At 33.4% G+C, this 26,384-nt stretch overlaps 2 protein-coding genes across 22 annotated transcripts in view; both read right to left on the bottom strand.

Annotated features, from left to right (window-relative positions):
- The window catches only part of LOC143226688 (uncharacterized), a 76,197-nt gene that overhangs the window by 23,425 nt on the left and 26,388 nt on the right, over positions 1-26,384 (bottom strand). For 12 of the 16 annotated variants that reach the window (XM_076457993.1, XM_076457997.1, XM_076457992.1 and 9 more), the window contains 14 exons: positions 24,665-24,776; positions 24,001-24,260; positions 23,478-23,586; positions 22,670-22,933; positions 21,470-21,559; positions 20,477-20,731; positions 19,054-19,146; positions 17,986-18,075; positions 11,926-12,018; positions 5,790-5,879; positions 4,288-4,497; positions 3,671-3,763; positions 2,965-3,054; positions 847-1,026 (listed from right to left, as the gene is read on the bottom strand). In XM_076457993.1, the coding sequence (XP_076314108.1) occupies positions 847-1,026; positions 2,965-3,054; positions 3,671-3,763; positions 4,288-4,497; positions 5,790-5,879; positions 11,926-12,018; positions 17,986-18,075; positions 19,054-19,146; positions 20,477-20,731; positions 21,470-21,559; positions 22,670-22,933; positions 23,478-23,586; positions 24,001-24,260; positions 24,665-24,776 (2,029 nt within the window). The remainder of the gene's footprint in view (positions 1-846; positions 1,027-2,964; positions 3,055-3,670; positions 3,764-4,287; positions 4,498-5,789; positions 5,880-11,925; positions 12,019-17,985; positions 18,076-19,053; positions 19,147-20,476; positions 20,732-21,469; positions 21,560-22,669; positions 22,934-23,477; positions 23,587-24,000; positions 24,261-24,664; positions 24,777-26,384) is intronic. The other 4 variants (XM_076457988.1, XM_076457989.1, XM_076458000.1 and 1 more) reach the window with 2 other exon arrangements.
- On the bottom strand, positions 13,631-14,557 carry LOC143226690 (uncharacterized). 6 transcript variants are annotated; one of them, XM_076458002.1, is made up of 4 exons: positions 14,490-14,557; positions 14,093-14,429; positions 13,918-14,013; positions 13,631-13,887 (listed from the first exon to the last, which is right to left on the bottom strand). In XM_076458002.1, the coding sequence occupies exons 1-4, from the start codon at positions 14,551-14,553 to the stop codon at positions 13,776-13,778; spliced, it is 609 nt and encodes a 202-aa protein (XP_076314117.1). In that variant the 5' UTR covers positions 14,554-14,557; the 3' UTR covers positions 13,631-13,775. The 6 variants fall into 6 exon arrangements, with proteins under 6 accessions (XP_076314117.1, XP_076314122.1, XP_076314119.1 ...); XM_076458007.1 differs by having other exon boundaries at positions 13,918-13,965; positions 14,123-14,429; XM_076458004.1 differs by having other exon boundaries at positions 13,631-14,013; positions 14,093-14,248; positions 14,297-14,429.

The following is a 26,384-nucleotide window of genomic DNA, read 5'->3' as shown; positions in this document are numbered from 1 at the left end:
TCATTGTACACTGGTATAAAAAGTTCTTTTTAAAGCACTTATGAACCCAACAAAACATTACAAAAAACACCAAACCTACAACATTGGTACATATTACAGAACCACAATGGAAATCTCAAAGTTTTACTTGTACCTTAGTAGAATAGAAACAAAAAAATCTATGATGTTGAGGAAACCCACTTGTAGAGAAAAATATGTAAAAACAAAAATCTGTTCTCTTTGCTCTACTCATTTATCAATAATAAGGTTAAAGTAAATATTAGCACTAAAATTTAAAGATTTAATCTAAGAATATTTCTATTATATATCAATTACATTTTAAAATTCAATTTTACTGTTGTGTCAAAAAGTTTACAAAAGAATTAACAAGTCTTTGATGTATTATACTTCTGTAAATAACAATTATCACTAATCATAAGCCTATACAATGGGCATCGATATCTAAATTTCACCATTGTATGCTTCTAGACCAGGGGTTCTTAACCAGGGGTGCCCGCACCCCTAGGGGGTGCAAAGATGATTCCCAAGGGGTGCGAGGATGCCCATGAATAATTAAAGCAAATCTATATTTTTACATAAGAGTATGCTTTATATTTCTCCTAAGAAGAAGTTTCCTAAGTTTCCAGGGGGTGCAAGAAATGATTACTGATTTGAAAGGGGTGCAAACACTGAAAAAGGTTAAGAACCACTGTTCTAGACCTATCACTGAACTATCAAGAACTAACAAAACAAGTTTAGCTCTTACTCAAACATCACAAAACCCCCCTAGAAAACAGAACAAGTCTTTGTTTGCAACATGTGTAAGCTTACTCTTGGTATAGTTTGACCCATCATTGCTTTCCTCACCTTCTCAAGTAGAGAATTTTTGCACTGTTCCACTTCAGATGCTAATGTTCGTTTTTCTTCTTCAAGTTTGACAATTTGTTCCTTAAGAAGCTCTGTAGCTGTGCTGGTTGCTCTTACCTGTATCTCATCTAACAGTTTCAAAACTTCACTTTCAATACAACTCAGCCACTGACAAAAATCCTAGAAGTATAAACACATTCCAATTCTTAGCTTGAAATGCCATCCTGATATAAATAGTTGTCAAATATTTTTACCAATACTTTTGATAATATCACAAGGAATGTTCTCACAATCAAGTTACTTGATATATCATGCTTGATTTATCAAAGTTTCCCCAATCAAACAACAGAGTAAAACTAAATCAACTAATAAAACTCACTGACCACTTTATTAGGTACACCTATCTAGTACTGGGCAGGACCCCCTTTTGTTTCTAGAACAGTTTGAATTATTTGCATCATTGTTTCCAGCATTTTGTTGAATCCTTCATTAGGGATTTTATAACATGCTGACTCAACAGCGTCATGCAGTTCCTGCAGATTTGTCAGCCACACACATACGCGCGCTGCAAATTTCCCTTTCCACATCGTCCCAAAAGTGCTTCACTGGATTGAGATATGGGGACTGTAGAGGTCATTAGAGTACACTCAAGTCGCTGTCACATTTGTGGAACCAGCGTGAGGTGATGAGTACTTTTTAACAGTGCACTATCCTGTTGGAAGTAGCCCCTCTGGAAAACTGGTATACTATGGCCATAAAGAGATGCACATGGTTATCAATAATGCACATGTACATTGAGGTATTGAAACGATACTCAACTGATACTAAGAGACTAAATGTGTGCCAATAAAACATTCCCCACACCATTACACCACCACCAGCCTGTACCATTGACAAGGCAGAATAGATAAATGGATTCATGCTATTTATGGCAAATCTGACCATACTATCTATGTCACAGCAGAAATAGAGATTTGTCAGACCAAGCAATATTCTTCCAATCTTCAATGATCCAGATTAGGTGATTCTATATCCACTGTAGCCTCACCGTCCAGTTCTTAGCTGACAGGAGTGGAACCCAATGTGGTCTTCTGCTGCTATAGACAGTCTGTTTCAAGGTTTCATGCACTGTACATTCAAATATGTCCCTCTGCACACTATTGTTGTAAAGTTGTCATTTGAGTATTTGTGGCTTTCCCATCAGCTTGAATGAGCATAATCATTCTTCTGACCTCACATTAACAAGGTGTTTTTGTCCACAGAACTGCCACTCACTGGATATTTGTTTTCACACCATTCTCAGTAAACTCTAGAGATTGTAGAGCTTGAAAAATCACAGAAGGTCAGGACTTCCTAAAAGTTACTTAGGTCATGCCCCTATTCTAATGTTTGGTTGAACAACTCATACTTTTGAGCATGTCTGCATGCTTTACATACTGACTGGCATACATGATTCACTGTTTGGCTAATTCGTTAAAGAGAAAGTGTACATAATCAAGTGGCTACTGAATGCAGACAGAGACAATGATCTACAAAAGCTGCAGTTTTTCATTAAACAATCAGTCACATTTTTCTGATATAAATCTTGTTAAACTTGTGGGTATTAATTGAACTAAAGAAAATATCCAGTTTTTTACAGGATAGATTTTTATTAAACACAGTTAAAGATTTTCTTTGTGAGAAAATACAGCTACTACAATATAAAATAACCAATAAATAAAATGTATGATTACACTGAGCTTTCAGATATACAGAGTTAAAAACATAATTATGCTTTAAAGAAATTACGAGTTAAAATAACTTAAAGTTGAACAATATTTCTTACTATATTGCAAATTTAATTATTGGGAATCTACAAATAGATTTAGAAATGAGTTATTGTAATATCTAAAATCAACTTTTGCAGTGTATAACTTAAAACTTGCTGAGTACAGATTTCTGTACAGAGAAATGAATAACTAAGAAACTATTATTAAACATTCTAGGTAGCAACAACATTGGTAAGATGCCTACATTCAAGGACTGGGTAGAAAGAACTGAACAGCTAAGATACCATTATTAGTAGATACATCACATTATACAGGATGTCTATATTCAAGTACAGATTTCCTTTATTACCATTTCATGATCTAGGTTTATTGCAGGGAACAATGTCTTCAAAAGTTCCATAATTTTCTGTTGATTTTCTCTAACTTGGCATTTCATTTTCTATAGCAAAAAACAAGTTTATAAAAAATCTATCAAAAACATTTCTGGTTATAATTATTTATAACGAATTAATTTCTAAAATTTCTAAATGATTTAATAACTACTATTAACACTAAAACTTGTTACAGTAACAAATAAAAATCTCTAAATAGATATATGAATATCCTAAATTTCCTTAAACTTAATATAATAATAATATATATTTAGCAATAATCTAAGCACCTCATAAATAAGGAAAAGAGAAGCAACTATTGTAAGTTACAAAAGTTGCAACTAAGTAAAAGTATCTATATTTACTACAAACCTTTCAGCCATTTTTTGTTTTGTTTTTATAAGCAACAGTTAAAAACTACAAAGTGAGGAGTAATTCTTATGAACATACTTTAAAAATTAGTGAAATAAGAATTGTAAGTATAAATAAGAGAAGGTTTACAAATGCCAGTTGTGTAATAAATAAAAGAAAATTTAAAAATTATGAACTAGCAAACTGATGTTAATGAAACATTTCTACAACAACCAGCACATGAAGACAGTATAAGGACTATGGCAAACTGATGTTAATGAAACATTTCTACAACAACCAGCACATGAAGACAGTATAAGGACTACTTCTTACTTCTTCATACTCCAGTTTTACAGAAGCAGCTACCCCTCTCCAAATTTCTTCTTCTCTTGCTGCCGTTTCTTGGAGGCTGACTAACATTTCTTCCTAAGACAGATAAAATCACATTACGTCCACAGATGTACGTCTCCACCTACAAGTTTAAGACAGCTAAACAGAACCAATGCTGCTTACACAAGTTCAACTATCACCAAATGTTATATATAACATGCCTTTAAGAGAACTTGTAACCCTTAAAACATGTGATGACTATGCAGTTTTTATATAAATAAAATACACTGATTCAATATTAGTGAGTGAACAGTAAAACAAAATAAGAAACAGTTCCTTCTGTAATTGTTACCATGTAATAAACAAAATTTAAGCAAAGTAATTATACATTATAGTTTAAGTTATGTGGGAAAGTAGTAACAAAGCTACTTCAGTTTATTCAAATGTATAGTAAACAGTTATCAAGTAAATAAAAGATGTAATTAGTCTTTCTCTTACTGTGTGTTTATTAAAACTAATTCAATTCTGGTGGCCCATCAGACGTTACGTGACAACGTGCAACAAAGTAACTACTTTAGTGTTAGCAGTCAGAGTAAATTAGTTTAGATACAACAACTCACAGTTCGTGTTAAAGCCGTCTTATAATGATCAGTTTCAAGTTCCAGTTTACGACTATACTCTCCAGCTCCAGCTAACTGAGCTGTCATTTCAGCCAATCTTGCATCCTTTTTCAAGCATTCTTCAGGTGAATGTGTTGCTTCTGTGAAATATAGTTGCTCCAGTACCTTTAAGACTCCCACCTTAAACTGAGAACACCAGCTGGCATAATCCTATCCACACAAATGAAATTCAATCAAGATCTTTTTAAAACTTTCACAGTTAACAAAGTGAGAAACAATCAAAACCTTAAATTTTATATTGTTTAATCCTCATATGGAATTCCATGAATCAAATGAGAGATTATATTACAAGTGTCTGGTTTCTTTGCATTACATACTTGTTTAGTACAAAACAAAAGAATCCAAAGTGATGCTAAAGGTTACACAGTGATCATCCAACCAAACTCCACATCTTTACAGTGAAACGATCATTTATCTTTAACTTTAAGATAATCCTGATAGAAAGGTTTCTGGTTGACAGTCATCTATATGTGTTTGATTCAATTTCAAGAATTACACTATAGGAAAGAGTGTTTAACATCTTTCATAGAATTAATAAAACACAAGAATGGTGTACTTGTACCTTATTAATACTGCAAGCAAAATCAGCACCTTCTCACCCACAAATGTAGGTTGCTCTGGCATGGCATAGGCACACTATACATATTAACACATTCCAGTACTAAACCTGGTTTCACTGCAGTTTGTTTTTTGGCAACTGGCTCAAATTTAAAATCAAATGTAATTTTCACCCACCAATATTGAATTGTATACACAAATACTGCACACTTTGGTTAGGATAATGTTAAGGCTGAAGGACAGAACCAACCATCAACAGTATATTTAATCTAACCATAAGAGTTGTAGTAATCAGTAAGATGGAGGTTCTGGAATGTATAGCCAATAGCACTGAGTGCACTTTATTTGAAGATGATGCTTCATAAAAAGTATTTTTGACATTTAAAATCTTCAACAGAAGGGATGGCCTCTGAACAAAGATCTTAATGTGTTTCATTTTATTAAATTCAAACAAGTTTCTCACAGATATATCCTTAACATTGTTTTGGATCATGAATGACTCAAGAGTATTGCATGACATACATAACTTGTTTTTAGCAAATTAAAAAGCATCAACTGTTGTTTGCCTTCCTAAACTAGTTTTTAGTGGAGAATTGTTTTAATTTCAAATTCACTTATTCTCCACTTTCAGTGTCAGTAAGTTGAATGTGTGTAAGGCTGGTGAATTTTTCATCCTTACAGCAAATGGAAGGAAGAATTTAATACAAACCTCAATTAGGAATACTCAAAATGGATTTACGTAGAGTTTACTCTTAAAGGTTATGAAACACTAAAATATAACATTAATCTACATAATATCTGATATACAGTTTAATATCCTTAAGTAATTTATTAATAGGCCATAAACACCTACATAACTAACAAATCTGTAAGTTGGTACTTACCAACTGATCTTCCACAGTAACAGTGGGAAAAATACTCGTCAGGAGTTCCTTTGTTTTCTGCTGCTCTTCTTGAAGTTTTATGTCTAGCCACTTGGAATGGGATAAACACTTGAGTTTCTACTGAGTAGTTTAGTAATGAAAAAATATCACACTGACAAAACTTTTAAAAAAGATTTCAAACTCTGATTCCCAAGCTACTAAAGTCCTGTTAAGTTCTTATACAGAAGTCAACACTGTTACATCCTGTAACCTGTGTGGTTAAGAAAGGTGGTTGTTAAGACCTGCAATTTACATGGAGTTTTTAATTGATACAAACAACATTACAACTTAATTTGCTGTGTAACTGTTATTAACAACTCAGTGAATGGGGGAAGGGACTGCTGCAAAATTATTATAACTTGCAAAAATGCAGTGTCCAACTTGTGTTGCAGTTTGTAGTCCTAACAGTTGTATAAACCAAGGTTCTCGAAATTATAAAATACACATCATAAGACACCACAGAACACCCGAGACTACTAGAGAAAACCTAAAGGAGATATTCTTAGTGAGTACAAGAATATAGAATAATGTAAGCATCAAAAGAAAGTTGTACATGTCAGGGAAAATTGGAAAGTTATTATCCATCCCAAAATAATAGCCCTGAATATTAGTAGACTGGCATTAGTTAATTATATCTTTATTGCAGATAGAGAAGTTACAAAGTATGTTAACTCTTACATGGTAGCCATCATGAATTAATGATTTCATGCTTTGCACTCAGTACAGTAATCAATTGATGATACAGGCTAGTAACTAATCCCCCTCACACCATAGTGACCATACCCACTCAAAGTGTCGAATCTGAATCATTTTCTCACCTTCCCTTTTCTGCATCAGCTAAAGGAGTGAAGCAAAACTTTTTCATCAAAAGAAATATTGAAGAATTATTTCACTGAATCATTGTTTTATTAAAACTTTCAGATTTTTCATCATCAAATTCAATTGTTAAGATCTGAATGCAATTTTTTTTTTTTTTAAAATAGTGAATCATAATCTAATGGTTCCCAATGGGTAGGGTGTCACTTGTGATCCATTTATTCATTCATTTGATGGTAGAAATACTGGACTGATCAAATATAGCACAAATATTCATGTTCTTTAGAATCATCTGAGACTCTAAGTTTATCTAAGTATAATGAATGATATTTAAGCAAGAAACACCAGTTTTGTAAATCCTTGAATTCCAAAGGAAGTTAATGTTCCCTCTACTGCATGAAGGAAAAAACAGGAAAATACATTATGGAAATGTACACTTTTTGATGTGGTGATGGCTAATGCCACATGTAAAAAAAGCATGTGCTGGCTGATTATTGAAAGAACAATTCCCTTATAGGAACCAGTTTTTACAGAATATATAACTTGAAATTGATTCAGAAAGATTCTTAGATATTTGCAATTTGCAACTAATGAAGAACCTAGTGCAAATGATTCATTATGGAAAGTTTCAGAAGTATTTACAATGGTGAATAATAAAGCTAAGGAATCTTTTTATTCATTTCATAAAGTAGTTATTGAAGAATCTTTGATTCTTTAAGAGTTGCATTAAGCAATGCATTCCAAATGAGCACAATGGATCTGGAACAAAGATCTTTGTATCATTTGATTGTGACACAGGAATTGTAATAGCTATGACTAGCTATTCTGCAAGTGATGAAGATGTCCCCAAAGATCTCAATCAGGATTTCCAGGATTAGTTGTCAAGTAATCGATGTAAGACTACCTTAGAAAAGGTAATTATATACTGATGATTATTATGCAAGTCCAGAATTATGCAACTCTCTCTATGAAAATACGACTGGATTGTGTGAAACAGTTGGAACTAATCAGAAGAACATGCCTAAATTTGCACCTCTGAAGAAAGATATTGAGACCAAGACCCAAGGGAATATTTTAGTGCTTCAATGAAAGACAAATGTCATGTTATTTTGCTCAATGCACTAATAAAGATGAAATGAAATAGAATGGAAAGGATCATTATAAAACTAAACCAATAATCAAATCCGATATGGTTTTAGATTATAATAACCATGAGGCTAGAGGACAAAAGTGACAAACAAATTGGACAAATTGATTGCCCTCATGTGTGAAATGGTAGAAGCTTTTATTTTCACTTATTTGATATCTCCATGTTGAATTCTTATAACATGTATCTAGTAAAAACTGGCAAGAAGCCATCATTGAGACAGTTTAATTTAAAATGTAATTTACCAATTATTGGAAAGGTATGGGAGGGTAACAAGACCTTTTGCAGGAGGACAGCCTTACTGTTCCTGAAAGACTTGTTGGAAAAGCATTTTCTCAGCACTTTGTAAAGCATTCCATCCTCAGGAATTACAAAAAGTGGGCAAAGGACAATGCCACATATACATGAAAAGTAAAAGATAGTGACTACCTAGTGTAAAAAATATGGAGTAGTATTGTGCATTGAATAAAATATTTTTAGGGTATGAAAAATAAACTTTTAATAAGTTAATATTATGCTTTTCTTTCCATTTTTTCATATTTTGTTGAAAATTCATAATAAAATGTTAAAGATTGTTACTTTTTTATTTTTTTAAACATCTGTGGTGAGCCACTACCTACAAAATTCTGGCATAAACAGTTGCTGAAATATTGGTTAAAGCAGTGGATAGCTCCATTCACAGCACCAGAAGAGATCCACATGGAGAAAGGAGTAATCTTAAATGATCACTTGTTTCCAAGTTGTGGCATGAATTTACATGTGGTAAAGATTTACACTTCATATCTTCCTCAGTTTAACAGTTTTTCTAAACAATGAAACATATGCCTTGTAAGACTTAAACTCAGATCAAGATGACTAGGATAGTTATCTACCATATATAACAATGGCACATTCAATACAAATGTTAAATGCTCAGATATGAAAATATACTTCATACAAAACTTTGGTGAGGTTCTCACAAAAGGTCTGCAAAAACAGATGCTGGTCAACTTGATCAAAGTCCAATTTTGCACAAACACAGAAAAAGTGGACAAGATGTATGAAAAATTACAAAAGAACCACATTAAACAAGTGCACTGGACGATGCTGTCCAATGTAAACCACTCAAATACTTATTTTAAAGCACCTTCATCCATTACAATACAAGATTCAACATTCCTAAAGTTGGAAAAATGCATCAAACATGTTAACAAGATGAACCTGGACGATACCAACAAACTTATGGAAGGTGATGCAAACACCATCTGGAAAAGGAAACCAGCAAACCTTTCTGGCTGTTTACAGAGAAAGGAAAGAAAATGCTGTTCAAATTGATGACATATGCATGGCCAATGATGATGTTAGTCTGTTAGCTTTAGGGTTATATATGACTTACTTTCTTGTGCCACTCAATGTCACATGGAATACTGTTCTCATGATAATTAGGAATTAACCAATTCTCCTGCAAAGAAAGCACTACTAAACCACTGTGCTGTTAACATTTGCAAGTATAGCAATAATGGCCAAGATTGGTGGAGTAGAATACATCTCCTTTTAGACAATAAGAGGTAACACCTTTACATTTAGCTGTACACTAACAGTGCAACAAACTTTGATCTATAGTTAGAATGAGAGTTAACAATCATTACCCTATATTAGAATAGGACACTACCGACCTGTCTTCAGAAAGGTTAATAGAATAGGACACTACCGACCTGTCTTCAGAAAGGTTAATAGAATAGGACACTACCGACCTGTCTTCAGAAAGGTTGATTAATGCCTACCCCCTTCCCCCTCTCTTTTGTACTTGGCATTTTGAGCAATATTTTAATAATGACCAATGAAGTTAGACTTCATTTTGTTTCTCTAGTGTATCATGCAAGACATCCTTGATATCAACTGAACTGAAAGATCCAGCATGCATGGCACTCATATGTGAAATCTCAGATGTCCTTTAGATCCTGTTCACAGCAATGAAGACAGATTCCTTTTAATACCTATCACATTATGAAGTTAAAGCAGAGACTGCAGAAGAATCAATCAGTGATGCGACTCCTAACCCCCCAGAGTTTCACAAACAGTATGTCTACTGTTTGTGTTACAGGTTCTGTCTTTTCTTAGCCAAAGGAATAAATGCAGATAAAAGCAGAATTTAACCAGGATTACTCATAAATCAAGTAGGAACCCTTAGACTCCCCAGAACCAGTATTACAGAGTCTGCCTGTTAAAAGTGTTAGGATTAATGCAGACAAATTAGATTTGGTCCCATTTTCAATATGGACACAACTTAAACAAACAGACATACACATTATACTGCCAAGGAAGAGGACTTTGGTTTTAATAAAGTCCTGAGAATCTTTGTGGATTATGAAGTTTATTCAACAAAACTTTCACGTTCAAGGTTTGAACGTTTAATTCTGGTTTCAGGCCAACTCTGTATGACCACCGCTTCTTTATTCAGTGCCAATTTGATGCTTTGCTGTCCCATTCACATAAAAAACGTGGAAACTTTATAACTGGATTGTTGACCCACAAAGAAAGAACTAAAGTCCAAAAGTTAGCTAACCACGTTATTTTTATTTGGCCTAATTAAGAAGTTCTAGATTTGTGTACATTTCTTAAAAGTGAACAAGAGAGAAAAGAAACATGCACATATATTACCATTGTGAAGGAGAACAACTTCCAGACTTCTTTTGAAGAAATCAGTGAACAATCACCACTCACTTGGTTCACAGATGTAAGAAGTAAGGCAATAAAAACCAACCCCGGCTTGTGTATATTATACAATACAGGTATCGAATAGTTAAATATGAATGTAAAATTGATCTATTCCAGTCATCTTTTATTATTACTTATTTCCCAGTTAGTGTTACCTTAAGATATATTTTAAAAACTTGTTTTCATACTTCCTACTTGTTTTGTTTTCTGTACTGTCTTAAATCAATAATTTTATTAAGTTTCATTGTATGATGTATTACAAAGGGTAGTTTAATGTTTATATATATAGATGAAAATTAGTCCTTTGATACCAGACTAGACTATCCTGTTGTTACTGAGGCATACATTAATCAACATATTTAAAAGTTTGTTTGCTTTCAACTTGTATTTACTGAAGTAAATGAAGAGGTTTGTCTGATACTACTTTTACTTATGTAGTATGGTATTCAATTTAAAATCAGTGTTTATGTGCATTTGTATTAATTGAGGATGTTAATTTCATACACATTACCATATTGAATATCTGTTTGAGAATAATCCCAACATAAGAAAGAAGGGTTTGTAGTACGTAAATAAAAAGTATCTCAATCTTGCATAGTATTTATTTCCTCAGAAGTTTCTAACATCTTTATGTTCTAATTGTAGAACTAGCCGAGATCTGGGTGAGCAAACAATTCAACCTAAGATGTTACTTTCAGTAGTCTGTCTGGTCAAGGAATGAAATCATGGTATTGCATCTTACTTTAACTTGCATATGCAAGGCAACTTTGTAACAGTTACTAAGAACAGGTACTCTGGTGTCTGTTTTCTGACTTATCAACTCCAGAAAGAATGTACTTTCTGGATGTAGTTCAGGATAATGTGGTTCTAACCTTTAAAAAGGACAATTCATTTCACATTTGAAAACACTAATAATGTACAGTTCTTGCTTTGCTATACCTTTTTCTTCTGATTGTGTATACTTTAAGTTTGTTAAAATGATTAATATAAATACAGTTCTTCACTGCATAGTTGTCCTAATTCTATCTGATTAGCCATTTTTATATTTTTTCCAATATGATTAGCAAATAAAGGGTACATTTAAATTAGACATTTTACACACACAGACACACACACACACACAGTACTGTTTCAATACATCTGTTACAAATCACCAAAATGTCTTTTCACACACTAAATCCTTGAAGATCAGATAGCTGTGTCGTTGGGCACATCCGAGATTACCACAGCAGTCAATAGGTTTCAACCAAATAACATTAAAACATCTCACTCCTCAAGAACTATTTGAAATATTCATTAATATCAAGATGCTAGCTAATTTGATAAAGTAACAAATTATCAATAAACATTTTGCTCTTTACATTAACAATCCAACATAAACGTAGTTAGGTTAAACTGTAATTAAGAGGTAAACAAATAATTAAACACATTTATTACCTTTGTAATTTCTTCTTCTTTATTAGCCAGTTTTCCTTTCCAATAATCCACCTCCTTCACTTTTATCTCTTCAAGGCTTTTTATCAATTCCTCCTAAACACAATAAAAATATTTCAAGTCAGGCCAATTATCCATTGGAAATTATACTGTACACTACTTATTTCATCAAATAAACAGATGCATGTTACTCAACTGAAAGTGCTTCAGAAAGGTTAACATCTGAAGTTGGCAACTTTCAAAATATGCTGATATAAGTACCATATTGGCCTGATTATAGGGTAATCTCAAATATAATGTACCCTAAAGAAAATGAGTGTCATAACATCCTTTTTAGTACACTAAAACTTTCTTGCAGAAAGTGCATTATGGAACTCTGTTTATTTTGTTTCTACAAACGTCTCACACAATTTTCTGTTACAGATTTCTAGAAGCAGTACAATGGATCTTTTCTGCCTCATGCACCACCATAGTTTTAAAACTTCTATAATAATGTTTTGTTAATTTGATACTTTCTTATTCTGTCTTGCTGTGGTCAATCAATCTTGTACAAGGGTCAATCATTAAAATGAGACTTACAGACAAGAATTAATCATAAAATTTAAAATAAGCACAGACAAAGCAATAATGCAACAAAATTAGTTGCAATAATTGGTAATAGTCTTGATCATCCAGATAGCATCCAACTATGCATGTGCACCAGATATTTGCTCATGAATGTGATAGGCCAAAGTAAGGGGCTTAATTGTTGGCCACAGTTATAAGAAAACTATTAATTTTATATTAATTATTAATTAAAAACAACTTTATAATTGGGCCAATATGGTAATATTATGGTTGCTTTCATGTATCTATCTAATGTCTACAAAAATCACAAATTCAATCAAATGAGGCTAGTTCAAACATATTTCCTAATAATGAACAACAAGCATAATCTGAGGATGACATTTTCTTTCATTGTTAAGGATTTTGTTTTAGACCAGGCCTCGACAAATCCTGGGTGACAGGTCACCATAGTAATTAAATATTTCAAACAAGGCACCTTGCATTTTCTCCCACTTTATTTGTGTGTAGCACTGCATTAAATAGAACTTGAATCTAGAATAGCTTTGGACTTCTGAAAGGCTGGAACTGTTTTCACATTCTTCGAGTCCTAAATTAAACATTGTTTCTAGAATTTTAATGCAACTTCAACATTTGGTGTTTTTCAGAAATGAAGCAGTGCAGTTGTAGAACATTACTAATTTCACACCATCATGTTTTTATCATTTCTCTCAATTCAATGAATCAGCAAGTATGCTTAGACCTGGAAGAGACCAAAGGCAGTTGGCAATAAACAATATAAACAACCATTTTATAGTATTGTATGAGTTATTAAAGTAAGTAAATATACATTTCCCAGTACAAAGAATACAGAAGTTAAGTTAGACACACCTGGTTCCTAAGTTTTAGGGTTGGTTCCTCGATATCAACATATTTGTCGAGGCCCGTTTTAGACACACTCAAGCAATAGCATCACAGTGAACACATTGCTGAGAAAATATTTTCAGTAGTTTCAATTATCAATGCCTTACCAGAATTACAAACAACAAATACAAAACAGTAACTTACATCCTTTGTATGAATGATCCTGTAATGGTCAACTTCAGTCTTTAACTTGCAACAACAATCTTCTGTTTCTGCTAACTGGATAGTCATCTCATTTAACTTTTCTTCTTTCTTCAAACATTCAGCAATAATTTCTTCTTCATTAAGTATAAAAGCCACTCTTTCTTCTTGCCTCAAGTTCTCAATTGCTCTTTTCTCTTCTTTTAAGTTTGTAGATAATAATTTTTCTTCTTTTAAACTTTCGATCAGCCTCTCAACTTCTTTTGAGAAATCAGATAATACCCATGCATCATCAGAGCCTTTAGTAACCTCTGCCTTTCATCAGAGCCTTTAGCCACTGTTTCACTTTCTATTAACCTCTGCCCCTCCACGAAGCCTATAGCCAACCTCTGCCTTTCATCAGAGCCTTCAGCCACTGTTTCACTTTCTATTAACCTCTGCCCTTCAGCAGAGCCTTCAGCCACTGTTTCACTTTCTATTAAACTCTCTGCTCCTCCACAAGCCTTCAGCCAACCTCTGCCTTTCATCAGAGCCTTCAGCCACTGTTTCACTTTCTATTAACCTCTGCCCCTCCACGGAGCCTTTAGCCAACCTCTGCCTTTCATCAGAGCCTTCAGCCACTGTTTCACTTTCTATTAAACTCTGCTCCTCCACAAAGCCTTTAGCCAACCTCTGCCTTTCATCAGAGCCTTCAGCCACTGTTTCACTTTCTATTAACCTCTGCCCTTCAGCAGAGCCTTCAGCCACTGTTTCACTTTCTATTAACCTCTGCCCTTCAGCAGAGCCTTCAGTTAGTATTTCACTTTCCACTAGCCCCTCTTTGATACAGCCTTCAGCCAACTCCTGTTCCTTGTCAGGGATTTCAGCCAACCTTTGCTCTTTGACAGAGCTTTCAGCCAGCATTTCACTTTCACTGAAACTTTCTATTAAACTCTGCTCCTCCACAAAGCCTTCAGCCAACATCTCACTTTTACTGAAACCTTCTATTAACCTCTGGCCCTCCACAGAGCCTTCAGCTGGCATTTCACTTTCCACCATCCCTGTTGGTTGACAGGGCTTTCACTAACCTCTGCTCTTTGACAGAGCCTTCAGCCAGCATTTCACTTTCCACCATCCCCTGTTCGTTGACAGGGCTTTCAGCCAACCTCTGCTCTTTGACAGAGCCTTCAGCCAACATTTCACTTTCAATGAACCATTTTATTAAACTCTGCCCCTCCTCAGAGCCTTCAGCCAGCATTTCACTTTCACTGAACCTTTCTGTTAACCTCCGCCCCTCCTCAGAGCCTTCAACTAGCATTTCACTTTCCACCATCCCCTGTTCCTTGACAGGGCTTTCAGCCAACCTTTGCTCTTTGACAGAGCCTTCAGCCAGCATTTCACTTTCACTAAAACTTTCTATTAACCTCTGCCCCTCCTCAGAGCCTTCAGCCAGCGTTTGACTTTCCACCATCCCTGTTCCTTGACAGGGCTTTCAGTTAACTTCTGCTTTTGACAGAGCCTTCAGCCAGCATTTCACTTTCCACCATCCCCTGTTCCTTGACAGGGCTTTCAGCCAACCTCTGCTCTTTGACAGAGCCTTCAGCCAGCATTTCACTTTCACTAAAACTTTCTATTAACCTCTGCCCCTCCTCAGAGCCTTCAATCAGCATTTCACTTTCACTGAACCTTTCTGTTAACCTCTGCTCCTCCAAAGAGCCTTCAATAACATCTCACTTTTACTGAAACTTTCTATTAACCTCTGCCAGTCCTCAGAGCCTTCAACTAGCATTTCACTTTCCACCATCCCCTGTTCCTTGACAGGGCTTTCAGCCAACCTCTGGTCTTTGACAGAGCCTTCAGCCAGCATTTCACTTTCCACCATCCCTGTTCCTTGACAGGACTTTCAATAACCTCTGCTCTTTGACAGAGCCTTCAGCCAGCATTTCACTTCCACTAAAACTTTCTATTAACCTCCGCCCCTCCTCAGAGCCTTCAACAAGCATTTCACTTTCCACCATCCCTGTTCCTTGACAGGGCTTTCAGCTAACCTCTGCTCTTTGACAGAGCCTTCAGCCAGCATTACACTTTCCACCATCCCCTGTTCCTTGACAGGGCTTTTAGCCAACCTCTGCTCTTTGACAGAGCCTTCAGCCAGCATTTCACTTTCACTAAAACTTTCTATTAACCTCTGCCCCTCCTCAGAGCCTTCAGCCAGCATTTGACTTTCACTAAAACTTTCTGTTAATCTCTGCCCCTCCTCAGAGCCTTCAGCCAGCATTTCACTTTCACTGAACCTTTCTGTTAACCTCTGCTCCTCCACAGAGCCTTCAGCCAGCATTTCACTTTCACTGAACAGTTCTGTTAACCTCTGCTCCTCCACAGAGCCTTCAGTCAGCATTTCACTTTCACTGAACCTTTCTGTTAACCTCTGCTCCTCCACAGAGCCTTCAGCCAGCATTTCACTTTCACTGAACCTTTCTGTTAACCTCTGCTCCTCCACAGAGCCTTCAGCCAACATCTCACTTTTACTGAAACTTTCTATTAACCTTTGCCCCTCCTCAGAGCCTTCAACTAGCATTTCACTTTCCACCATCCCTGTTCCTTGACAGGGCCTTCATTAACCTATGCTCTTTGACAGAGTCTTCAGCCAGCATTTCACTTTCACTAAAACTTTCTGTTAACCTCTGCCCCTCCTCAGAGTCTTCAGCCAGCATTTGACTTTCACTAAAACTTTCTATTAATCTCTGCCCCTCAACAGAGCCTTCAGCCAGCATTTCACTTTCACTGAACCTTTCTGTTAACCTCTGCTCCTCCACAGAGCCTTCAGCCAACATCTCACTTTTACTGAAACCTTCTATTAACCTCTGCCCTTCCTCAGAGCCTTCAGCCAGCATTTCACATTCCACCATCCCCTGTTCCTTGACAGGGCCTTCAGCCAACCTATGCTCTTTGACAGAGCTTTCAGCCAGCATTTCACTTTCCACCATCCCCTGTTCCTTAACAGGGCCTTCAGCCAACCTCTGCAGTTCTAACGAGCCTTCAGTCAATCTCTCATCTTCTTTCAACTTTTGTAAGAGGATATTTCACTAGACTTTAGTTTCCCAAATGCCTGCAAGGCTTCCTCAAATTGTGTGCACCAGTTTGCATAATCCTAATTCATTGAAGAAAAAAAAACAAAGCAAATCTTTCCTATATTTCCCTGTAATAATTTTGTACCAAATCAAGGATTTAAATAACAAAATGACCGATGCATTAGTTTATTAAAAACACAAATACCAAAACAGTAAAACTGCTTGGAGTAAAAACGTTTACTTTTCACAAACTCTGCAGTAATTGTCAACAATATTGCAAAATTCACTAGAAACTCAAATATTTTCTAAAAAGACAAATACAAAAAAAATAAGTTATATTAGTTCTTTTAAAGTGGTAGTAAGTACAGATTAGAAACTGTATAACTTTAGAACTTCAATTTTCCAGGGATATTGACTTAAACTGATAAAGCTGAACACAAGGTTAGTGATGGAAAGTTTCTCTTAATAAATCAAAATTACATCTGGAAATAAATTTTATACAAGATACTAAAACAGTTCAATCATGAGATTTAATGTAAAAGAGAATGTCATGGAATAAACTGATTACATGTGCCTAACTACATTTCACTAGTAACAGTCTATGTTAAAAGAATGTTCAGATGAAAGGAAGTATTATCTAATTAGTTTCTACTGATCACAGTACACCTAGATTAATGCCATCAGATAGTTTTCAAACATGTTTTTATAACAATTTTGAAAATACACCCATCTGATCATATCTTTATGAAAAGACCACAACAAATGTCAAATTATAGATTAGTGAGAGCCACTGAAAAGAATAATCTAACTATTAATAGGTGTCAAGGTTGTGCACTAATGACATTGTACTCATTCATCACAAAAACTATTCAGTAACCAATTTAAAATGGAGTGAATTTTAAAACCTCACTTCCAATATACGTCTACACAAGTGAAAAATATTTCTGCAAATAAGGAAGTTACTATTTAATACAATATGGTTTTCTGCACTTTGTCCATCACAATGAAATGAATTCCAGAACTGATAATTTGTTAAGCCTATAAACTTAACTGACTCGCTGGGTGACTTTTTACGTTTACAGATTTTTCACACAACTCTACATAGCTGTCCCTACATTTTATCATACAAACTAACAAGGTAGGAAGTCAATTTGTTTCTGACCTGACCAACATGGGGACACAAATGTCACTTTTACAGCTCCAAAGTAGTTTGCATGTTTTTTTCAGCAATAGGTTTTGAAACAAATCACTAGATTCACATTCAAAGGTACAATAACCATTAGGAAAAGCCCACCAATAACTCTTTGAAAACACTCAAATGTTTAGTTTTTATTCTTTATGGACACTTACACTATGATGTATATACTACACACAAGAGCAGGTTATTTTCTACAATACCACATACCAACTGATCATTCACATTAACAGTTGGAAAAATCCTATGGAGAAGTTGTTTTGTCTTCAAGTGTTCTTCTGTCAAACTGTTGTTTAATTTCTAAAAAAAACAAAGGTTTTGTTCTAAACTTTCACCTTTAAGATTCACTTTTTAAGCTGAATCACAATGAATATAAAAATCAGTAACAGAGGGTTTGTTATTTTTCATTTATTTACACAAGATATCAGTTTGAAGTTTCACTTAACATTTATCTTAAAAAGGCATACAAAAAACAATGTTAACTAGAAAGAACCAATGTCTCAGGTTGACTTTTTCAATTCCTTTAAGTATTTTACTCAGGTTTCACAAGAAAATTGATAAAAAGAACCACGTAGTGGAAATGCCAAGAATTTGTAATGTTCAGATTTTTCATTCTTTTGTGTGCAAACTTGCATATCTAGATGTTAATTACACAACCACAGTGATTTTTATTATTATTAGTTTAGAGATACAAATTGTAGTTTATTATTGTCTAACCAAGACTCTTCACTCAGCTAGCTACATATTTAAATAATCCCTTCAAAGTTGTCTCGCTGAGACACTAGAATCAAATAGCCAAATATTTAAGGGTTAAGTCCTTCTAATTACAAAGTTAAATAATTTACATAAGTCCTTCTAATTACAAAGTTAAATAATTTACATAAGTGCAATCCCTCCAGTATCACCCAAACATCTTTTCAAGCTACCCACAGGTTTTACTATTAACATAAGAATTAAATACTAAACATTTTTAACCATAATTAAAGGTTAAGAGATGCACTCACATCTATAAGTAAATACATAAATAGAATAAATACTGAAGTGAAAAAATACCTTGAGATAAATAATTTGCTGCCTACCACAAACATGATCGATTGATTTAATAGAACTGGATCCACTGTTAATTTTGACATATTAAGACAGTTCTGGAATGTCTTTCCATCTTTAATTTAATTAGGAAAAAGCAAAACCCAGTGTAATAATAGTTCATGTCTATTTTGTAAGACCACAATGCCTTGCTGTAACATGCATTAATTCCATAAAGGAAACTAAAAGCACCTTTTCTATTTCTTTATCTTTGGCAGCTAGTCTCTCTGTCCAGCTCTCTTCTTCTTTAGCTGCATGTTCCTGGAGCTTGGCAAGAAACTCCTCCTAACGGTAAAGAAATGACACATGGGAGATTATTTCACATCATTCAGTTGATTGAAATATAAATGTTTATACAGGCCATTATCATAGCAGAGACCAATATGTACGCAAGCCAACAAGAACAAAGATCTAATGTTTCGACATAAACATATTCTTTAAGTACAATACTGCATGCAAGGTAATTACATGTTTTTTAGTGATATATTCAGCGGTGACATTTCGGTGGAATGCAACACAATATACTAATGATATTAACTTAGCTATTGGAATGTAGTACTGGCACTAACTCTACCATGCATGCGTGTGGGCACCACACTTCATCTCGCTTATTATTACAAACAATAACTTATGCAACTCTGGATTCAGTAGATTATGGTAAGTACTATGTTTTTTTTTCAGAAACTTCATAAAAAAGAAACTGAAGTTGATCAATTTTACTAATTTTGTTTCTTATTCAAGCTCAGCATTTTGTTTCAAGGAAGCCATTATTGAATGTTGTTATTTAGGCCAAACTTACTGCCAAAAACAGATTAAATTTTTACCATATGTGGCAAAACAAGATAAACAAAACACGAACAAAGGGTTATCATTTACGATTACATCCTATCCCATCAGGTTTTACTATCGTTGGGCAAATTGGTTTCTTTCTCATAGTTATGTGCAAGTAATGTTTCTTACTTAGATTATTTTAGTAATAAATTTAGCAGAGTGCTGTATGTTCCAGCCTTTGTTTCAGTGTCTTTTATTGCTCCTCTACTTCATTTATTCAGGTTTACATACTGAAATATATGTCTATGAATACTTGCCAATTTTATTTACTCAATAGACAGTACATACAATTTACAGGTTACCTGTCAAGCTTCTTGGGTAAAGGGTTTTCGTTTAAGTGCTTTTATGTTTTAAACTTGTATTCAAAAGCTGAATTAGAACACAACTATTTTACACAAGCACTAAGTTTGTAAAATGCAGATGAAACAAGATATAACATTAGTATAAATGTCAGGTTTGGGTTTTAATGAACACTCCTGAAGAAGCTGGAAAGCAAAAACTTCAGGTACCTATTTAAATAAAAACATTTTGGTGTTAGTTATTTCTAGTATGAATACACATCTAAACACCAATATGCACTGCACTAATTAAACATTATTACTTCATTCATACTCTAACACTGAGATTGTTATCCATTTTATTTTGCAATTATATTAGTTGTCAATTTCAAAATGAAAAATGCACCTACCCTCACCTTACTGGTTAAAAATCCTAGGATAACTTAGAAGCCATTAAAAGAGTAATGTTCTAATTCATAACTTACTCATCAATATGAATTTCTTACCACTTGTACAAGGAGAGATCTGTAATGTTTAGCTTCTTTCTCTAAGGCAATTTTTGCTTTTACAGTCTCAGCTAACTTGTTCCCAGTTGCTTCTAAATTGTTTTCTAAAATTTTGATTCTATTCTGATGTTCAGAGGCTTCCACGTAAAGCTGATCTTGGCCAGGCGTCTCTAACGATTCCTTTTCTAATAGGTCTTGATCAGCGAATCTTGCTAAAGCTGCTTCTTGCAATGCTTGTAGCCAGTTGTCAAAGTCCTGGTTCAATAATAGAAACTAAACATTCTTAAAAGGAAAAGAGTTAGTATGTTTTACAACATATTATACAAAAGGTTTAACTCACCGTTTGATAAAAACATGTTGATTTTTTAACTCAAGTTTTCCACAATTACACTTACGAATTGCATCACAAATTATATTAAACTATTTGCTATAAAAAGTTAACTTAGCTCACAGATTGTGGAAAGAAATAAAACATGTATAAGCTTCAAGTTATGAAAATTTGTTGTTAAATGAGGAAATAAAAATAATCTTTAAAAAATAGAATTAAAATCAACCACGACTGGGAAAAGTAGTTTACAGTGTAGAATGTACGGACTATATTGGAGAGATTGGTATAAATTTAAGTATTAGAATAGCACAACATGGATATGCTGCGTCACATTTACCAAAATCTAAAAGATACAGAAACTTGTAATGAAAATAATAAACTTCATTATTTGTCAAGAATCTAATACTAACCTCACCACCAATTGGGTGTACGTAAATGTTACGTACTGCTGTGCTGAGTACATGAGGGTGTTGTGTAAACAGCAGTGAAACACTTAAGATGCATTTCTATCCCATTTTAGCAGTTTAAGTTTGAAATCTCGTCTACATATTTTATATATCTGTGACTGTCTCCTGATGAAAGTAGCATTGTTCACACTGAATTAAAGCTGATTAGAAATGTCATACTTAATCTTTGATCCACAACGACAAAAAACAAAGACTTACCATTTCACTGCTCACATTCAGTTGTGGGAAAACCTTCTGGATAACTTGTTTCAGTCTCTTCTGTTCTTCCTGTAGTCTGATTGTACCCTCCTTAAATAAGGATGTAAATTTAACTAAATTTTCTGAATCGCACCAGTAAATTTTAAGTTGCAAATACCCATTCATACATTTAGTTACTAGTTGCAAGTTTTTGTCAAGAAGTGATGAAACCACTAATGTGAAAGACAAATGGATGTTTACCAAGTTCAATGTGTAATAATAGATCTGACTTTATAGCTTGAAATGTTCTATTTAATTACTAACTAATATTAAAAAATATTAAATCGACCAGTAAGTATAATTTACAAAAGTTTAAACCTACAATAATTGAAGTACCAATGTTAATATGTTCAAGTTTATGTTGTACTACATTTGTTGCTAGTTGTTACAATTCTTTAATAAAAAAACACTTAAACATTTAAATGCCACATAATAGTTCAACCCTCATTAACAGTTTGATCAATTATATTAAGATATGCAGAAAAATAATGGAATCTAACAACAAAAAAGAACTTAAGAGTAAATACTTAGTGACCTAGTTTGAAAAGTAAAATAACTAAAACAATGTTAAGTCCTTGAAAAGTAGCTAAGGTCTATAACGCATACTCCACATGTAAATTTGTCTAGAATCTAGTGGTTAAATTGGCAAGAAGCCAACATGCAACTAAACTCACACTGTGCTTGTGTTGAATCATGCTTTGCAAAAGCTATGATGGATATTTATAGAAAGTATTTCTCAACAGGTGGACAATAATATTTATTCAAAGTACAAGTGAACAAGGCTGTAAAATCCATACAAGTTTTAATTATGTGACTGGTTATTGATTTGAATGTGTACATAAGCAAAACAAAATGTTACTAATGTTTGAAAAAAAATGTTTGCTTCCATTTATAACCAGTGAGTTACTATATTTCCGAGATATAGTTACCAAGCACAATCTTTGAAAATATCAACTGCTTTTCTTCACTTACTTCAATTAATGCATATGAATTAAACATGTTAAAGACCAGGCACTACAGTGTTAAATTAACAAAAGATTGGTTGTAATACAACTATAAATTCAGTCTATTTAAAACATTCACCACTCTTATTCAGAGTGACCTACAGCAATTATTAATTGTAACGAATGCTTTGTTTAACACAATTTCATTCATACTTACCTTTTGAAGACTTAAACATTCACTTTTACATTTGTCAAGCTCCTTTAAAATGTCTTCCTCTCGATCATTTTGACTTTTAACCTCCACATTTTCACACATTCTCTGTTTATCTACCTGCTGATGAAGAGCAACATCCTCTTTCACACATTTTATTTGATCTTCTAATTCTCTCATCTTTTCTTCTTCAGCTTCTTTGACCTTCTTGGTGTACTTTTCAGCTTCTCTTAGAGCTTCTGTTATCTTCCAGTTTCTCTCTTGTAATACCTACCGGTGTATTTAACCCTAATTTAATTCCATTTATTTAAACAAGTTATACTTTGGTTATTTGTATCTACATTCCTCAGATAGAGATTCAAAGTAAATAAACTGGTACATGTCCAGAGTGACTTAATGGATAGCTTTGAAAGTAGAAATTATGTATTAAAAAATAATTTTTTTTTTACTTCTTTAAATTTGCAACATGGCAAATCAGAATTACCCTTTAATTTTTTTATATTTTAATGGCATGTGGCAGTGTAAGAATTGCAATGACACAAAAACTAAACATGATGCTGTAGGCTTAATAGACACTAAAATATCCATTACAATAAATGTGATCAAACCTACTAACCCTACACTCCAAAACCCTACTAAATTCAAATTATAGTTAACAAGAATGTAACTGTATATTTTAACTCCAGTATTACTTATCCCACTCCAAGTGGCCAGATACATAAAAACAGATGGTAGCCAGTTCTTTATATTAGTGACCAACTGTCTTTACATTGCTCAGAGTCACCTATTACAATAAATGCTAGCTAATTCTTACATTGTTTTTGGACTTCTGCTCTTCAATTTCTTCAACAAGAAGATTTATTTGGTTTTTGCAAGAGTCAATCTGCTCTTGCAACAACTGAATAAATGTATCTTCTCCTATCCTAGAAGAGAGATACACAAGCATAAATTGTAGTAAGATCTTTCTATAGCTCATCAAGATAATACTGATACACATTAAACAGACTTCAACCTAATTTACTTATGTAAAGAAAACTTTTAATGGTCTTATGTTAACTTTATGCATGCTGACAGTTGTATAAATCCTTAATACATCTTTTCACAACAAGAGATTATCTCAATAATAAATACTTTGTTGTATCTTTCATTTAACTCAAAGCTGGGTGTAATGATGGTCAACTAAGCTGGTCTAACCTAATAGAAACTTAGCTTTTGCTGTATCTGCTAAGAGCCTGAAAGATAAAAATAAGCATAGTATTTGCCAACCTATAATACTGTCTGGAGTGAATTTGACTATTCAGACACATACATACAATTTAAGACAAAAACATAGTTACATTTTGTCTCTGTCAGATGAATCTTGACTTTTTTGGTCCTCCTGGTATCTCCAGAAAGACCTCTCTTCAACTTCTTTTTCTATCTGAACCAGCTTCTCTTGAAATTTCTTTTCGGTTTCCTGAATTTTCTTTTCAGTTTCAAGCCGAGCTTCTTTCTTGATTCTGTCTATTTCTTTCTCACTTTCTAGTAACTTTTTATCAGTATACCTTTCAGATTCAGCTAAAGCCTCTACAATTTTCCAGTTTTTTTCTCTCAGCTCCTACAAAGAACAACAAATACTATGGTTTCAAAGTATTGAAGAACCACTTATATATAGTCCAGTTTTTATATGAAGTACTGTAACATCCTCCATTTCTTTTAGACTCCTTGATCAGTGAGTTAAAATTAACATTGTATTTTAATGTTAGTACCAGTGCTTGTATTTGTTACAATAATTGTATTAATAAAAATTGAAATTAAGATTTAAAGTTTAAAATTCAAGATACCCTCATTAAAAACTCTCACTACACAATAAAAGCTTAGAACATATATTCTACTTTGTTCAAAGGCTTAGAAAATTTCATATAAAATCAGAAAACTCCTATTTACTATTACAGTGTTTATATGTAAAATAGTTATTTCTTGACAGCACTTAAAATTTTGAAACAAACAACTCAAACTTACGTTGTTCTTCCTCCTCTGACAATCTAATTCTTCCCTGACATCATTCAACTGACCTCTAAAGAAATTCATGTCATCTTGAAGTTTCTGAACAATTTCTTCCTTCTTGTTAACACTAGCGAGTGGATTCAAATTCAAAAAGGTATTCAACACCAAGAATTTAAACTATTTCACATAACACATAAAAACAATGTTAAATCCAAACTATAGTATTAAATTATATTCAGTTCCTTGTACCTTAAACAGTTTCATATCAGATACTTTAAAAGAGATTGTTTTTACTCCCTGAACTCCAGCTGCCTTCTCATTGTAGTGATTAAAGTAAATTTTTTTTATTTGTGCTTTTAAGCACCGACAGCTTTTCTTGTATGTTATTGACATGGTAGTGTCAAATAATTTTATTTATAACTTTGAATCAAATGTAATCTACCAATACATGTCATCTTATCTACAAATTAAGCTAACAATTCAAAATAATCCTCAAATGTATAAATATACTTTTATGAAATTGCCAAAAAATTAAACTCATCTAAACAAAAACTAATTATAAAGGAATAATTTGTTAAATATTGTCCTCTCAAACTTATCCATTAATTCAGTAAAAGATACTGTTGTTCTACACTGAATATGATTTATACCATTTATTTCATATCTTGAACAGAAGGTAGAAGAGCAGCTTTGCTAATTAAACAAACAAAGGAATATTATACCACCTTTCACGGGCTTAAGAAACTTGAAATGATAAATAAATTTAAAATATTTCAGTCTTATAATGAATTCTACATTCTGTTGTTTACACTCACATAAAGGAATTGTATAAATTAGCAATGTGATGTGAAAAACCAAAAGTTATTTGATACAGTTATTTTAACTCTCTCACTATGGTAGTCCAAAGTGTGCATGTTGCAACTTTTACAGGATTATATTCTAAAGATAATTAAACTATTTTATAATCATTATACACAAACAAATTTGGCATCAACACATTTATTGTTTTTTTAAACCCTCAACATCCCCAATTTCAGAATTGCAACATTTCTTCTGTAAATGTTCTGTCTTCTCCAACCTAGAACCCCTTAAAAGTAATGAACTTCACAAATTGTTCATTAGAATACAGATAATACTAATGTAGTATAATTTTTTTATAGTTTTCAATGTTATGTTTACAAAACCAGATCCAGTTGCCACAGCCCCTTGTCACATCCTCTTTCACAAATTATCAATAGTTCTCCATGATGTTTCATACTGTTACTTACAACTAGTAGAAAGCAAAGGTTTTAGACTATCAAATGATGAATTATATTATCTTGTTCTCTGAAAACAGTATTCACACTAACAAATTCAGCTACATTTTTAAAATACTTTTATAAACCACAGAAAATCAGGTGAACTACAATAGTTACAGGAGTGTTTTTGCTTGTGCATGTTATTATTCTGTGATCTTACATGTATTATTTTACTGGATAAAAATTTGGTGTACTGGCACCATTAATATAAAAACAGAAGGCTTAACTTTCATTGAAAGCCAACAGTAAAAAAACAGATCTAGACCATAATCCTTGTTTGTTTGTATATTCATTTATTAATATTATAAAATAACTAAAATGTTAAAATTAGGAACTTAGTAGGTTAGACTAGATAAATCAAATTATTCACGAGATATGCTTGCAAACTGCATGTTACATCATTAAATAATGTAACATGGGCTATGAGGTCACCAAAT

This window comes from Tachypleus tridentatus, chromosome 9, assembly GCF_004210375.1.
Source record: "Tachypleus tridentatus isolate NWPU-2018 chromosome 9, ASM421037v1, whole genome shotgun sequence".
NCBI lineage: Eukaryota > Metazoa > Arthropoda > Merostomata > Xiphosura > Limulidae > Tachypleus > Tachypleus tridentatus.
This window is presented reverse-complemented; position numbering and strand designations above follow the sequence as displayed.